The 18,094-nt window shown below is 37.4% G+C and overlaps 1 protein-coding gene and 1 non-coding gene across 2 annotated transcripts in view; one reads left to right on the forward strand and one right to left on the reverse strand.

The window, feature by feature from the left end:
• The window catches only part of TMC1 (transmembrane channel like 1), a 158,507-nt gene that overhangs the window by 34,143 nt on the left and 106,270 nt on the right, over positions 1-18,094 (reverse strand). Inside the window, exons 10-13 of the mRNA XM_056118790.1 lie at positions 12,363-12,507; positions 11,629-11,823; positions 9,353-9,532; positions 9,076-9,237 (exon numbers count right to left, since the gene is read on the reverse strand). Coding sequence (XP_055974765.1) covers positions 9,076-9,237; positions 9,353-9,532; positions 11,629-11,823; positions 12,363-12,507 — 682 coding nt within the window. The remainder of the gene's footprint in view (positions 1-9,075; positions 9,238-9,352; positions 9,533-11,628; positions 11,824-12,362; positions 12,508-18,094) is intronic.
• Positions 11,024-11,153, forward strand: LOC130028071 (small nucleolar RNA SNORA27). The gene has a single exon (XR_008793161.1). It is a non-coding gene; the product is annotated as a small nucleolar RNA SNORA27 (small nucleolar RNA).

Genomic DNA, 18,094 nt, shown 5'->3' on the forward strand with positions numbered 1-18,094 from the left:
ACTCCGGATACATCAGTGGTCTAGAATATGAGATGCTGTGCAGGTGCAGTCCAGGAATTCCAAAATTTTAAATAAGGTCATACAGCTGGAGTTAAATTTTTAACTGGATGGTGACTTTGGGGTCTGAAGCATCTCTACAGCTTGTTGATTTCTTCTGAGATTTATTTGTGCATCATGACTGGTTGATTATATAATACCAGAGGCATTTGGTGAGTGTGACTGCCAGGGTCCCAGAAGAACAGGGTGATGGGGTATGATTGCCCATTCCCGACTCTTTGAGAACCTGGAGATTTTATTTACAAAACCTTGAGTTTGTAAATGAATACAAACAAATATTTGTATTCATTTACAAATACCTGAGTTTTTCAACAGACCTGCTTGTGAATGAGGTTCATCTGAGTCTGTGGAGATTAGCCTTCAGCGTGGTGGCGATTGGGTTCTGGTAGTTTGTGGCTGCCTGCACTCTTTTAGGGCGGGTGGTGGGACTCACCTGCCTCCGGCAGGGTGGCCCAGATATGAGGTTCAGCCTTGTAGGAGTCTGGAAGTGCCTCTCTTTTTTCTCTATTCTTAAATTCACTTGTTTATTCCTCAGGCAATTTGAGTTCTTAATACTTTATTTAGATTTTAGATTCTGATAAGTAGCATCAATTAGAGATAGATTTTAAGGTGTTTAGATATATAGAAATACATAAACATAGATATATTTTTATATCTTAAAATAAAATATTATATATATAGACATATAAAATCGTTGGTTTCTACTGTCAGGTCAGCAAATGGTTTTGATGCCCATACCAGAAAAGCTTTCAACACTAGATTAAAATGAAATAGACTAAAATAATATATTTTCTTTGCATAACATAGCTGAAATATAGTGCTCAGAGATGTAGAAATAGTACAGTGGATAAGACACTTGACTTGCATGGAGCTGAGCTGGGTTTGATATCTGTCACTCCGTAACACACTGCTAGGAGTGATCTCAGGTAGAGAGCTAAGATTAAGCCCTGAGCACTGCTGACTGAGGCTTCATAATCAAAAGAAAAAAGAAAGAGAATAAGAGAGAGAGAGAGAGAGAGAGAGAGAGAGAGAGAGAGAGAGAAAGAGAGAAAGAGAGAGAGAAGGAAGGGTGGAAGGGAGAAGGAAGGAAGGAAGGAAGGAAGGAAGGAAGGAAGGAAGGAAGGAAGGAAGGAAGGAAGGGTGGAAGGGAGGAAGGAAGGAAGGAAGGAAGGAAGGAAGGAAGGAAGGAAGGAAGGAAGGGTGGAAGGAAGGAAGGAAGGAAGGGAGGGAGGGAGGAAGGAAGGAAGGAAGGAAGGAAGGAAGGAAGGAAGGAAGGAAGGAAGGGTGGAATCTAGAAGAAATATAATTTTGGGGGGCTGGAGCGATAGCACTGTGGGGAAGGTGTTTGCCTTGCACGCTGCTCACCCAGGTTCGATTCCCAGTATCCTATATGGTTCCCCTAACACCACCAGGAGTAATTCCTGAGTGCGTGAGCCAGAAGTAGCTCCTGTGCATCGCCGGGTGTGATCAAAAAAGAAACATATAAAATAAAATAAAAAACTTGGAACCCTTTAATGAACAAATTAATATGCAAGAGAAAATTGAAAAGGTTAGACAACCTTAAGAGAGAAATTTAATCTTTCTGACCTTTGTGATACACAGTGTTTACTCATTTTTTAATATTTTTATCACGTTGTTCCTTTTACTTTTTCTGTTTTACTCCTAAGTGGTGTGAACTTATTATACATGTACATCAATATGCAGGTTTATATGCATATACATATGTGAGTGTATATATACATGCATATAAATATACATGTAAAATGGTAATAGTCATGGTACTAACAGGGCACCTCTAAAATGCCTGAATGTAGTGGAAGAAATAAATACATACAAAAGCAGTTTTAAGTATGTTAATTTAAAGTTTTTGATGCCAGCCAGCAAAAGCTTAATCAAGTTCTTTTCATTTTGTGTGTTGGGCCACATCTGACAGCATTGGGAGCCACTCCTGACTCTGTGCTCTGGGTCACTCCTGGCGGTATTTGGATTGAACTGGACCTCTGGCATGCAAAGTATTCATTCAACCTGTTGAGCTCTTTCTGACTCATGGTAGTACCTTGTTTATCTAAGTAATATTGCTGAAGGGAGATGGAAAGTATGAAAGGAAAATGAGACGTTATTTTGAAGCTGACTTGGGAGTAGAGTTATCTGCAGACAAACGATCTTAAGCTTAAGGTTGGCTTTGCTGGATAGGAGTATGTCTTAGGTTATCTTTGTGTTTGGATGAAATCTCTCTCAAACTCTTTGTTCTGATTCTATGATCATCAAGCGGCTTTGGATATTAATTTTGCTTCCCAGGTACCTTGTCACTGGAAAAGGTGAGTAGTCACTTAAAAAATTATTCATTCAGTGAATATTTATTGATCACCTGCCATATATATTAGAGGTATTCTAGATTTTAGAGTAAAACTTCAGTAATGAAGAACAGGCAGTTACTTCTTTCATAAGATTTCCAATTTACGGAATATGAATGTTCCTATTACTGAATGTACTATTATTTTGGACTGGAGCGATAGCACAGTGGGTAGGGCATTTGCCTTGCATGCGGCCGACCTGGGCTAGATTCCTCTGTCACTCTCGGAGAGTCCAGCAAGCTACTGAGAGTATCCCACCTGCACCGCAGAAGTCTGGCAAGCTCCCCGTGGCATATTCAATATGCCAAATAATGTAACAAGTCTCACATTAGAGATATTACTGGTGCCTGCTCAAACAAATTGATGAACAGGAGGACAGTGCTACAGTGATATACATATATATGTGTGTGTGTATATATATATATATGTATATCACTGTTTCTGTCACTATGTCACAATAAGAATATAAAAATTGGAATTCAATAATATTTTCCAAATAGCCTGGGCCTCAATTAAAACAATTAAATATATAAATATGTTTATTTTTTAAAATATTCCTTTCGGAGAGCCTGGCAAACTACCAAGACTATCCTGCCCATACGCAGAGCCTGGCAAGCTCTCCATGGTGTATTTGATATGACAAAAACAGCAATAACAGGTCTCATTCCCCTGACCTAATGGAGCATGTCATAGATCTCCTGTTGAATTTTGTCTGTGGGCCACACCTAAATATTTCACACACATAATACTGTGTTAAAATGTCTGGATAGCTTTGATCAGTAGACTCAAACGAACTACTAGCAGGTAAAGAAAAGTCAATTGTCAGGAGATGTCACAAGAGAAAACACTATAGTTATTCCCTGGTAGGAATTTGGAAATTGATGCTATTGAAGCTTCAAAGACTGATTCAGCATTATGAACCAGGACACAAACTCTGAGCTGACTCTGTCTGCTGAACTTGGACCCCTGTCTTTTGAAATCTTGGACAAATTGCCTTACCTTTCTTTATCACAGTCTCCACATCTATAAAGTTAGAATGAGAATATAAGATCTCTTGTAAATAACAAGAGATCAATGGCCAAGACTCAGAGACTATAAAACCCAGCTCACGGAAGCGTGTGGCCGCATTTGTGGCCGCGCGACATCTTATTATCTCATTTCTACTTTGGATAGACTGGCAGGCTACCAAATGTAGCCTTCCCACACGGCAGAGTCTGGCAAACTTCCCGTGGTGTACCCAATATGCCAAATACCAGTAACAATGATGGGTCTCATTCTCCTAACTCTGAAAGAGCCTTGAATGTGGCACTTTTTAAAAAATCTCAGGGCTAGGACGAAGGAGACATTACTGGGGCCTACTCGAGGCAATCGATGAATAACAGGATGGTCGTGATCATGATCATCATCGTGTAAATAACATTTCTTTAATTAAATTTTTATAACAAACTTTAAATTGTTTCTGTCAAGTTAGCAAGAGGGTGGATGGGGAGGTAGGAAGCTGGGAACCCTAGTGGAGGGAAGAAGAAACCAAGGGGGGGTGGGTGCTGGAAAAGATGGGTGCTAAAGCCCAAGGATGAACAACTTTGTAAATCATGGTGCTTCGATAAAATAAAATTTTAAAAACTTATAAAAAGATAACATCTCAGAAAGTCACTTATAAATTCAGAGATAAATGTTTGTAATATTAGTGGCATTCAATAAATGCTAGCCACTCAGACTACTCTTTCTTCTTTCCCAGAGCTTAATGCAGGCGTTGTTATATTGCTTCAAATAGCTATCTTCCAAGAATGATTGTAATGTACCTACAATGCTATTACAGAAGAGACTGAAGACTGCATCCTGAGAATCCCAGGGGAGACGAAAGAGTCACCAGATTATATCACATTCAAACTCAGAGTCTCATAACATTGTTTAGGAAAAAAAATCAGAGGGCATCTATGCAGGAAAAAAGCAATATTCAAAACATTCTTACAGAACAATTTCTGAGTCTTTTGGATGAATCCCAAATATTAATTGCAAAATACTTGTCTTTTCCTCTAGAGTCACTTAAAAAATGGCTAAAATACATATTTCTAAGTAAGTGTATATAGCCATTAACCTCTTAAAAGCCAGTCACACCAGAACTTCCTGGAACTCAGGATTTTAGATGACTTGTGTTCTCCTTGTCCTTAGGAATTTTACCTCCTTTATCAATATTCCAGTAAGAGCCACAAATCCCTTCCCTTTGACTGATCCTTGCAAATACTCCCACAAGAATATAATGCTCTTAGGGATGCAGGAGTGTGGAAGAGAAGGCGGGAAATCCAACTATAAATGGCATTAAGGTAAGATGGTGTAACAAGGAAAGGTACTACAGACAAGACATTTTAAAGGCTGGAGAGTTAGTGTAGGGGTTAAGGTGCTTTCTTTGCATGTTACTGACCCAGATTTAATCCCTAGTGCTATATATGGCCTTACAAGCACTGTCAGTAGTGATGATTGATTATCAGGAATAATAAGAATAACTCAGAATAAGTCAGGAATAAGCCATGAGCACAGTCAGGTGTCTTTCCACACCCAAGAGTAAAATAGAAAATGGAATTTTTTAGAAGTCAAGATAAGTCACTTTAACTAGATGGTTTTAAGAACTATAAAATAAATAATATTTTACTTAGACATTAAAAATAAAAATGTAAAATACAGAAAACAGACAAAATAATCCATAATATTAGCATCAATAGTGATTTCAGAGAAGAGATTCAACATCACTGTCACTGTCACTGTCCTCCCATTGTTCATCAATTTGCTCGAGTGGGCCTAGTAATGTCTCCATTTTGAGACTTGTCGTTACTGTGTTTGGCATATTGAATACCTCACGGGTAGCTTGCCAGGCTTTGCCGTGCGGGCAAGATAGTCTTGGTAGCTTGCCAGGCTCTCCGAGAAGGGCGGAAGAATTGAACCCAGCTCTGCTGGGCTGGCTGCGTGCAAGGCAAACACCCTACCGCTGTGCTATCACTCCAGCACGGAGATTCAACATACATAAGGAAACGAAAAATACATAATAAATAAGGAGTATTATGTTGAACTTAAATGCTAGAGGGACAGACACTATATCTCTTTATATCTCATATGTGAGATATAAAGAAATATAGTAAAGGGATAACAAATGGTCAAAGGCAACTGAACCTGAGACCTGGTCTACTGAACTGAGTTTACCGTGGCGGGAAAGGAAGGGTTAAGTGTGTTGACAGGGCATACACTCTGGTGGAAAGGGTGGGGTTGAAGCATTGTGTGCGTAAAACCCTATCATTTATAGTGTGTCACATTATCTAAGATTTAAAACATTAAAAAATAAAATGATCCTATTGCATTAAACAGAAGAATATAGAATATTGAATGGGAGAGAATGGCTGAATAAGTGCTTCACAAAAAAAGGCAAATTGTTGGAATGATGGACATTTTAAAAGTGTTCATTATCACACTAGCAGTGAAATATAAGCAACATGATAACCAACTAATACCTCACACCCATGAGAATGAGTGCGGAAAAAATAGGAGAAACAATTGCTGGTAGAAAGTTTAGAGTAGAAAGGAACCCAAATATCTTATTGGTAGTAATGTAAATAAACAGATCCAACTTTTATGAAAACAATATAGAGATCTAAAAAAAAATAAATACTAAATCTGCTAACTGCCAGGGATGCAGAGATAGTATAGGGGCAAGTAGGGCTCTTACCTTGCATATGTATAATTCAGGTTTGAGCCCCATATAGTATCTGAGCTCTGCCAGGATTCATTCCTGAGCCCAGAGCCAGGAGTAAGCCCAGAGCATCACCAGCTGTGTCCTCTTCCACATCCCCCACCCCAACAGATTACCCTAAGATTCACTTATTCCACTTCTAAGTTCTCTTCAAAGAACAACAGCAACACATCATTTGAGAGACCTCTTTCATGGGCCTGGAAGCAACTTAAATGCCTGCTACTTTGCTCCTGTGAGTCCATCTTGCACACCAGAAGCCCCATGAGCCCAAACCAATGTACAACAACAGACATAAACACAATGGAATACAATAAAACCATATGAAAAGGTGAAATCATATTGTCTCGGGCAATGTGGACGGAAGTGGAGAAGCTCATGTTAAGTAAACTAAGTCAGAGGGACAAAGACAAATCAGTGTAATCTCATTCATCAGTGGTATGTAAAAAAATGAGACGAGGGATTGAAATGTTGGAAGGATGTAAACTGTTGGCCCCAGAACACAGAACTGAGAATGCCAAATAAGAATGGGAGAGTCGTCAGGAGTGGTTGAGATTAGTACCAGGAATTTTGCTCCATGAATTGGAGGCCAGCCACACGTGCTAGGGGAAAAGGAAACTCAGAGAGAGAAGAGAGCACCAAATAAAGGGTGTTGGGAGGATCCTCCCAGGGTGGGAGAAGCATGCTGAAAGTAGACTATAGACCAAACATGATTGCCACTCAATGCCTCTCTTGCAAAACACAGGACCCAAAAGAAGAGAGAGAGAACAAAAGGGAATGCCCTGCCACAGAGGCAGGGATGGATGGGGAGGATGGGGGGTGGGAGGGATGCTGGGACTCATGGTGGTGGAGGATGGGTGTTAGTGGAGGAATGGGTACTTGATCATTGTATAACTGAAACCCAAGCACAAAAATTTGTAAGTCTGTAACTGTACCTCATGGTGTTTCACTAATAAAAATATTTTAAAAAAATAAAATAAAAATATATATAAAAAAAGAATGGGAAGGTCGGGGTATTGAGTGACTGAGGAAATGATGAGCTGGACTGGATATAATATAGGATCATTTGTGAAGTATTGTGGGAACTTTGGTTGTAGAGTTAGCATGAAAGCATGAAAACTATGTCTAACATTATTGTAAACATGTGACCCAAGCTATAGTAATAACATTTGAGAAACTGACACTTGTTGACTGTTGGTGGGTGTGGAATTAAGACATAGTAGGCCTGAAGCCCTGTTATTTATAATATTGTAAGCCATGTTCCAAAATAAATACTGGAAGGAAAAAAACCATAAATTCCATTGAGTGTCACTGTTGAGAAAAACATTTCTTTCTTCTGAGGTTTAGTTTTCTACCTCCCCTTTGTAATTTCATTAAACTCACCCCCATGATAATAAGCCTTTTACTTAATCAAGTCATCAAAATCCATTTACCATGTAAAGGAACATAGTCATAGTTTCATAGTGATTACCAAATGGTAAACTGGCCATTATCCTGTTGACCACACTGCAGAGCAATACACCTCTATACTAAATGAAGGCAACCATTGTTTCATTATTTCCTTTATAATAGTTTCTTGCCACATTTGATAAAGTATGCGTGACTGAAAATTGCATCTTTTATAGCATATAACTAGCAAGGGCCTTTTATCTGGCTCCAGAAAGCTTAAAAAAGAAAATAAAATCCTTAATTGTACAATATTACTTTTAAAACTCATTCTTCTTGATTTGTTGCTAATATAAAATGTTTCCCCTACAATTGAAACAACAGTTGACTGGTTTAAGTCCTACAATAGCTGATTAAATGTGAAGGTGATTTGTTTAGATTACATCAATTTTATAAGACTAATGCTAACTTTCAGTTTTCCTTTAATCTTATAGAAAATAAGTATCTAGTAAAAAATTATTCAAATAATTTACAAAGACCATATTACTGCTGAAATTGAATTGTCGTCAAATAGAAGCACATATTTTAAACATTATAAAGCAGTTATAAAACACAAATTATGACATGTGTATAAAGCATTTAAATTAAAATGAAATAAAATTAAAGGTTTTTCAAAATATAAATTGGATCTTCTAAAAGATGGGCTAAACTAATTTTGCTTTGTTTTGGTTTTTCTTTCAGTTTGTTTGGCTTTCTATACAGGAAAGAAAGCCAATAAGTGGTATTATTTCTTTTCTCTAAAAATATACCTCTGTAAGTACATAAAATAATATTTTTAATGCTTAAAGGGACAATTTTTGATAAAAATTGACATTATGAAATCATTAAAATATGCTTCCCAGAGAATCTTTAGAAAATATATCACAGAGATCCATTTTTGGCTGCATCTATTATGGATGCTTTATTATAAAATACATAGTCATGGTCACGGTCCTTCCTTTCTTCATTGATTTGCTCAAGCGGGCCCAGTAACGTCTCCACCCTGAGACTTGTTGTTACTGTGTTTGGCATATCGAATACGTCACGGGTAGCTTGCCAGGCTCTGCCGTGTGGGCGAGATACTCTCAGTAGCTTGCCAGGCTCTCCGAGAGGGGCAGAGGAATCGAACCCAGCTCGGCCAGGCTGGCTGTGCGCAAGGCAAATGCCCTACCGCTGTGCTATCACTCTAGCATTAACACACATAGTAAATATCTGAAATCATTTTAAAATAGTCTTCCTTTATATATAACTATGAAGTGGGTGCAGATGTATTTTTCTTAATATATGGATTATACGAGAATGCAAATATGAAATTCATGGCCAACAAATGTTGATTAATTTATTAAATATTCAAGTGTTCAATTTATTGAATACCCAATATTTTAAAACTACTGAGTATATTTTGCTTACAAGATAAAATTAGAGCACACTTATCAAGAAATACTAACTCTGTATTTTTGAATTAATGAATGAATACTTGCACACTTCTGTTTGTGTCGTTACCTGCCCCACCATTGTTTCCCAGCAGGGTCCTCGAGGTACATCTGCAGGATGCACAAAAAAGGGTGGCCCTGTGGTATTCCCAGTGAGGGATGCGTTGTAGGCTTTAATCATGTTGGCTTCCCATAAGGTAATATTGGCTTTGACTAGCTTCTCCTCTTCAATCTAGAATGAAAATAATAAAAAAATAGAAATGAGGACAGAGTTAAATGCAGCCAATGCTAGAACTAGGAATGAAACATCCAGTTGATGGCAAGGGAAATTTTGACACCAGACTTACCTTGTTGTTAATCTCATCCATCAGAGCAAGAATAAATACATACAAGTTGCCTAAAAGAAGAGCAAAAATGCGTCCCAGTAGCCATTTCAGAGCAATGAGGGGATGGTAGTCTTCCAATTCAGCAAATAAATCAAACAGTGTTGGACAAAACATCCCCAGGAGGGACATTACCATGTTCATCTACAAGGACACACAAAGGATGAACTAGGTGAATGACATTTGAAAATTATTATTATTTTCTTCCAAAAGGTTGCAAGATTTCAGCTATGTCCCTTTGATTATTTTTAGATGAAAGCAGATTATCTTATGTATCTTAAAATTTTACTCTTATACAACAAATGCAATAGTTAATTCACATTCTTAATGTATATATATCTATAATTTCACAAGATCATATATGTGCCAGTGATAGACAGTTCCTTTTGCTGACATGATAAGGGACTTAATTAGCATCATTTTCTATCCAAAGAATATATATTACACTATATACTGTTTTTGATATTATGCACTTCACAAAAAGATTTCCAGAGCAAATGGCATATGACCTTGAATTATAAGGCCCAAACTGGATAACTAACTTGAGGATCATCATCATAAGAACACATTAAGTCAATTAGAATGGATGAATCCTTTGAGACAGGCTCAAGGCTAAATACAGAGTAGTGAGAATGTAAATTGTTAGTGACAAAGTAAAATTCATTTTGACAAAAAAAACAGAAGACCAACAAAACGAAATCATATTACTTAATGATAACATAGCAAAGTTTAGAAAATGAAGAACTGATTCATAAAGCCAAAGGTAGAGAAAATGATGGCACAAATGGGGTGTGCAGGGAGACAGAGTGAGAGCACAAATATGAACATGGAAATATAAAAATAATATGTGTTTTTATCTGTTGAATAAAAATGCTGCGGCTGCATTGTTTTATTTATTTTTTTGTTTCTTCATTTTTTTGTGTTTTGGGCTACACCTGGCTGTGCTCAGGGCTTATTTCTGTCTCTGTGGTCAGGACTTACTCCTGGATGCTCAGTGGACCATATAGGGCCATAGGGATTGAACGCAGTTAGGCAGCATGCAAGGCAAATGCCCTACCCACTGTACTATTTCTCCAGCCCACAGTGATTAAAAGGTAAAGGTAAAGGCCCTCCCGTTGATCGTCGATTTGCTCGAGCGGGCCCAGTAACGTCTCCATTGGAGACTTTGTTGTTACTGTGTCTGGCATATCGAATACTCTCGGTAGCTTGCCGGGCTCTCCGAGAGGGGCGGAGGAATCGAACTCGGGTCGGCCATGTTGGCCACTTGTAAGGCGAACGCCCTACCCGTTGTGCTATCGCTCCAGCCCACAGTGATTATTAAGAAAAAATAAATCAAGGAAAGAACCCAAAGCATTCACTGCTTTTATAATTAGGGAAAAGCCCTTTGAGTTAAAAACAAAAGTTTTCAGGTGACCCTGACAAATGTTTCCCTAAATACCTGAATCAAGTATAGCTACTAAATATTTCATATATCCCCTTGAGAACTACTAGATTATATTTAGAAAACAGTTGTCTATATTTTTCCATTTTGATTCATAGTCTTGTATAAACATGTCCAGCAGAAGCTAACAAAACAAGAATGGCATAATACAAACTTAGCAAGGTATAATTTCATCCTTAAGAAAAACCTGAAAGATCCCCCTTCTCACTTTGCCAATTGGACTTATTTCTTAATTGGTCATTCATGTGGGACAAAGGAAGTGTCCTTTTAAAAAAACTCAAGCAAACTGGGCATTTGTCTTGCATCTTGTCAGAGGAAACAACATGCAAGGAAAAAAATGGAAAAAAAAACCAGAAAAACCTGGCAGATTTTCTATAATCTCATATAAAGCAAACATAAATTCTGTTTCATTAGATTTCTAAAATTATTTCTGAATCCCCATTATTGTCTGCTGTAGTCCTAGGATTCAAGAGTTCCCCCAAATAGGGCTATCTCCTTTTTTCTCATATTCTTTTAGTCATTTATTAATATTTATTTTTAACTGCAACTTTCTATAATGTCACAAAATGAAGACCAGGTAATAGGTAATAAGTAAAATTTGAAGAATAGAATGGAGTAAGAACTGTGATGTCGTCAGTGAACTCTAACGAAAGGGTGGAGGGAATAAGTTAAGGTGAGCTTATTTAATATTCCAAAAGATTACACAAGAATAATCAAAATTTAATATTATAAAATGTTACAAAAGATTAATAAAAGAAAGCCATAAACGTCAGGTTCTAAGCACATAAAAAACATGTACTTCATTTTTTTCCCACCACCCAAGGGAGTCAGGATCCATCTGAGCAAATTCCTGGGATCGCTTCACAGCCCAGAAGATGAGGTATCCACTGCCGCCAAGGGTTAGGAACACGAAGAAGTTAGCAAGAAATCTCAGGAATCTAATCAAATGTACGTTTTCTTCAACCTGAGCCGCTCTTTCTTCGATAATTGCTTCCTGTACCCAGACAACATAAAAAAGAAAGTATATAAGTGACAAAAACTATAATGAACTCAGAAATAATACTTGCAAACATTAGTATGTAAGAAATGAAAGAGTAACTTAATCTGTGTTTCTACAAAATGAATATTCCTAATAATTGATGGCAAATGAGAGAAGATAGAATTTTTCTAAACATATGCTTACCTGTTCCTAGGATAGTCTTCAGTTTAAATTCTCTACTAATACAGTAGGGGGAAATGAAAACTTACAATAATATTGAGCTGACCTTTAAATACTTAGGAAAATTTGTTTCATTATTTAATGTTTAATGCCTATTCCTAATGGTTAACTGGTTCGTTCCAATAGCTCGTTTAATTACTAATTTAGAAAAGAAATAGTTCTATCATGAATCATTAGGTAATTGTTAATCAGAATCAGAACTCTGACCAAATCATGTTAAATAGGAACTATATTACTTTCTTTTAGCTAGGATAGTGAATAACTCTAATTTTACTTATAAATAAAATAAAAGCTTCTTAAATTAACAACTTTACCTTAAAATTCATTGTGATAGAATTAAATTTGTTGTCTGCTGTTTCAGGATTGCCAATCAAATAGTCCCAACTGCAGAAAACCTTCCAGCTGAAGTTGAAAGTATTGTCATCTCCGCCTCCATCATCCCCAATATTTTTGGTCATCCTATAAAAACACAGCTTAACTGAGCAGTAGGAAACAAAAAAGGGAGATTTTTGGAAGAGGTGAAATACCCCAATTTTAGGTAAGTTGGCCTGGGGCGATAGCACAGCAGGTAAGGTGCTTGCCTTGCTCGCAGCCGACATGGTCGATCCAGGTTTGATTCCTCTGCCCTGGGTTCGATTCCTCCACCCCTCTCAGAGAGCCTGGCAAGCTACCGAGAGTATCTCGCTCCGTGGCAAAGCCTGGCAAGCTACCTGTGACGTATTCAGTATCCCAAACACAATTCTCACACAAACAAAGTCTCACAATTTGTTGTGAGACGTTACTGGTGCCCACTCGAGAAAATCGATAAACAATGGGAGGACAGTGCCACAGTGCTACAGGTAAATTGAAGAAGCAATAGTTAAATGATGTATGTTCTTAAATAAGTTTCTTCTAGGGGAAGGAGGAATAGTATGGTAGATTGGGTGCATACTCAGTCTTAGATAGTGAACTCCTTTGTCAAGAATTAATTGACCACAGATCTGGGATTTGACTCTGGGTACTTGATTTGGGTAGTCTTTGCCCTATTGGTAAGAATAGTTCCTTAGACCATTGCCATATTGTTTTGATGAAAATTGTTTTAAAATATTGTTTCAGATTATATGAGATACCTCCTAATTTCACAATTCTCAATATTGTTTCAGCTATTCTGAGTGTTTTATTATTATACAAAATTTATTATTGACCATCCTAAATCTTTGAATAACATCACTGGAATTTAGATGGGGATTGCACTGAATCTACATAATAATTTAGATATGATAATCAATTTAACGACGTTGATCCTTTCAATACATGAACATGCAATGTTTTACCTATTTCCTAATGTCTTCTTATATATCTTTCAGATGTGACTTACAGTTTTCATGGTATAGATCTCTCACCAACCTATCTTTTAGTAGGTTCTTACTGCTTGATGTTTTTGGACACCAATTTGAAAGAAGTGGATGCTAATCTCATTCTTGTCTCATTTTTTATTTGCATTTAGGAATGCAACGGATTATTGTACAGCAAATTTGTAGCTAGATACTTTGCTACAGTGGTTAGTTGTCAATAGGAGCTTCTTAGTGGACTTTAGGATCTTCTAATTATTTTTTTGTGTTCTGCAAATAGTGAGAATTGGATTTTTCTTTTCTATTTAGATCCATTTAATTTAATTTATTTTTTTGCCTGATTGCCATTGCTGAACTTCTAACACTATATTGAATGAGAGTAGACAGTGGATATCCTATTTTATTCCTGATATAAAAAGGAATGCTTTCAGTTTTTCACATGCATGAAGGTACCAGCAGAGGAACAAAGGCATGCGTGTCCCGGGGCTGAGATCTCCAAGCCTGCTCGCCTGCTCGGATCAGGGCTGAGCATCCTCCACCCAGATTCTCCATATTCCAGTAGGCAGGGGTCACACCCACCAACTGGCCCCCTGGCGCCGTGTAATCCCATCAATGACCAAGACCCAGAGACTATAAAACCCAGCTCCCGGAAGCGTGTGGCTGCATTTGCAGCCGCACAACATCTTATTATCTCATTCTTACTTTGGACAAACTGGTAGGCTACTGAATGTAACCAGCCCAAACGGCAGAGTCTGGCAAACTCCCCGTGGCGTACCCAATATGCCAAATACCAGTAACAATGATGGGTCTCATTCTCCTAACCCTGAAAGAGCCTTGAATATGGCATGTTTTTTAAAAAAATCTCAGGGCTAGGACGAAGGAGACGTTACTGGGGCCTGCTCAAGGCAATAGACAAACAACAGGATGGTCATGATCGTTGATTTGTCTTATACCATCCAGGATAACTCTGTGCCAACAGCCATGAGAACTGTTTGAAGTCCCCAGCCTCCTCTCCAGCAGGGACATGAGTTATCTTCCCCTTCAGTCCTAGTTCTTTGCCTCTCCGGCATCTGTGGGTTGCCAGCACCTATTCATTTCCCAAACACCCAGTGGTAGAACTCTGCTCCTCACATTGCCTTTTGAGAAAAAGGCTGTTTCATACCTCACTGTGCTCTCTTTCTACCAAGTTAGACCATCGGGAAGAAACACCAAATGACCTTATTTACAGTTGTTCCTATAATCTTCATTTTAAAAAATTTATTTATTTATTTATTCATTTATTTATTTATACTTTTGAGGTCACACCCAACAATGCTCAAGATTTACTTCTGGATCTGCACTAGGAATTACTCTTGGTGGTACACTGGATACCACATTAAATGCCAATATTCAGACCTGGGTGAGTCACATGCAAGGAAAGCGCTTACTAAGGAAACTGTACTATGGTTCCAATCCCACTCATCAATATTTCTGAGATCATCTGTCCCTGGGAGAGTACTGCTTCTCTCACTGTGTGGTTCTTTTCAGTGGTCTATATTTCAGCTAGTAAATTATTTGATTGAAAATATGACCAAGAGGAGAGCTCTGCGCCTTTATGTAGTCACCATCTTGCAAGACTTCTTCACCATGGAAGTGGTAGCAGGTTCATAGACTGCAAAGAAATATGGCAATATACAAAGACAATTTGAAAATAGAATTTAAAAGAGTACTCTAGTCAAGTAGGAATTTTTAAATCTAGAGTTTGTTTTTTCACCTTTCCACTATAGGTGTATCCACTTCTGAGATTAGGACAGGAATAGAAATTAGAGGATAATATTCAAGTCTCAGTCTATAAATTATTGGTTATGCTTAGTCAAGTCAGAAAACTCTATTGAGCCTTAATTTCTTTATCTTTCCAAAAATAGACAATTTTTTTCTCCATCAGGTATAGTAGGTAGTAGAAACAAATTGTAAGAAAAAAATCAATATAACGAAATCACAGGGGTCAGACCAATAGTACAGTAGATAGAGCATTTATCTCACATACAGCCAACCTGGATTTGATCCCCAAAATGCCACATGATTCACTGACCCTGCCAGGAGTAATTTCTGAATGCAGATCCAGAAGTAAACTCTGAGCTTGCCAGGTGTGGCCCCAAAACAAAACAAACAAATGAAAATTTCACAAAGTTGTCAGGTAGAAAATGCTTTTGAGTGACTGGAGCGATAGTATAGGAGGTAAGGCATTTGCTTTGCACTAGGCTGATCCCAGTTGAATCCACAACACCTCCATCTGCTCACCCAAGTCCACCAGGAGTGATCCCTGAGTGCAGAGCCAGGAGTAAGCCATGATAACCACTGGGTGTGGCCCCAAATCTCACCTTCCTTCCCCAAAAATCTTGAAGAAAAAGGTAAAAGAAAATGCTTTTGAGTTGAAACAATGTAAGTTCAAATTAATTATATAATCAAGTGACTTTGGCAAATGATTTAATATTTACTTATTGTATTATCTGTAAAATAGTGAAACTACTACCCACTTTGAAATGTTCAAGACCTAAAGAAAGTTTAAGCAGATATATGAACATACTAAGAAAATTTAAATAATTATTAGTTGGAATATAATTAATTATTTGTATATACCTATAAATATATATGAATATTTCTTTCTTTAAAATTGTAAAAATATGAATATGTATGAGTTGAGCCTGGTTTGGGGTATGTATAAGTTTATGATATTTGTAGAATGTTCTTTGTCAACAAAATGTTTATGCCATTTATATTTATACTTAACATATTATTTAGATATCCAATAGTGTTTGTGATTTTTATGAGCATTGTTATAGACAAATTTATAAACAGATAAGTGTTTATAGTCCTAGGAGACCTACAAGAGCAAGCAAATCTTGGAAAAATATGTTGGAATGAACTAGACAGCAAAGTTTCTCATTAAAGCACACCTGTCCGAGTGAGTCAAATGCTTCCAGTAGTTTGCTATTGCAGAACATGCCAGAATTTTTAGCTCAGAGAACTATTCTTAATAGGAGCAGTTGGGTCTTGAAATTAAACTACTTTTCCTTTGGTTATACAAAGATTCAAACCGATGAGGTCAATATATGAAAGAACTGATGGTTTTCCTGTGTAACTTTACATTATACTAGATTAATCTGCCAGTAACAGAACTATTTTCAATAAAAATCTATAAATCTCTTCCAACATTAGTAAAGTACATTCAGAAACAGTAAGAAGGAAGGATTTTAAACCAGGGTGACCAGTTATCTTGGTTTTCCAATAACTGAGTTTCCAGAACACAGACTTTCAGTTCTAAAATCGAGGAAGTCTTGGGTCAACAAACTTAGTAATCCTGAGTTAAAAACCTATTTAATTTTAGCTTCCAATTTTCTGATTGAGGGATGTAAACTCAGCTATTTGCTTTCATTTTGTTTTTGAAAATGCTTAGATAGTGTAAGCAAAATGACAAAATTTGTCAGTTGCTAGCCTTTAGAACTAAGATTCCCTTGTACTGGATTTCATTGATAATGCAGGCCCAAAGAGATAGTGAAGCAGGAAAGGTATTTGTCCTGCATGTGCTAGACCCAGGTACAATGCCTGGCACCACATGTGGTCCCCCAAGCTCAATCAAGAGTGCACCCTGAGTACAGAGTCAGGAGAAAGTCAAAAGCACTGTCAGGTATGGCCCCAAAACAAAAACAAACACAAAGCAAACACAAAAACGATAATGTCCCCATGTGGCCCATGCTTTTATTTCTAATAATATCTTCTTATGATATCAGAAAGGGAAATACAGAATAAGCTATTCTGCTTAATGTGAATAATAATTTAATAACTCACATTTTATTGCTTCTTCTATCAAGGTGTATTCTCAGGTCTGGGAGTAGAAGTGATGCATTGTTTTAGAATTGTCTTGCTATCAGTCAATGAGCTTAAACCACTCACTTATTAGATTGCAAGCACCCAAAGTTTAAATCCAGATAGAAGAATGAAGCTAAGCTGGTTTGGCTTTTGCATCGTGAGTCACTTTGAAGAGAAAAATGTGGAAGAAGTTCCTGGTACTAATCTCACCCATTCTTTGGTGTTGGTCTCCTATTTTGTCACTTTATTTTCCCCAGATAAAAGCAATCTTTCTATGTCTATCCCTTTCTTTTTCAGTCATTTCGCTTAACATGATACTTTCCATGTAGTACCACTTGTATGTAAATTTCATGACTTAGTCTTTTCTAACAGCTACATAGTACTCCAAACCACAACACCCAAGAGGAGAGAGAGAGAACAAAAGGGAATGCCCTGCCACAGAGGCAGGGTGGGATGGGGGGGATGGGGGGTGGGAGAGATACTGGGATCCGTGGTGGTGGGAAATGGGCACTGGTGGAGGGATGGGTATTTGATCATTGTATAATCGAAACCCAAGCACAAGGATTTGTAAGTCTACAACTGTACCTCATGGTGTCTCACTAATAAAAATTTTTAAAAAATGTGGAATAAGTACCCTGTAGTCTTCTTAAACAGTATCTTTATCTAATTCAGAAAAGGTGCTGTTTCACCTACGTTCATACTATCTACTAATCACTGTGCTCATACCAGTGGCATGCAGTTTGGAGCATTGGAAATGTAAGTCACACAAAATTCCCCAAAATTTTAGACCCTCAACAGGAGAAAAATCTCTCAATAATTTTAGATTTCTTATGTGTTAAATAAATACCTTTAACAGAATTAATCTC

Source organism: Sorex fumeus, unplaced genomic scaffold (genome assembly GCF_029834395.1).
Source record: "Sorex fumeus unplaced genomic scaffold, SorFum_2.1 ptg000038l, whole genome shotgun sequence".
In the NCBI taxonomy this organism is placed as follows: Eukaryota; Metazoa; Chordata; class Mammalia; order Eulipotyphla; family Soricidae; genus Sorex; species Sorex fumeus.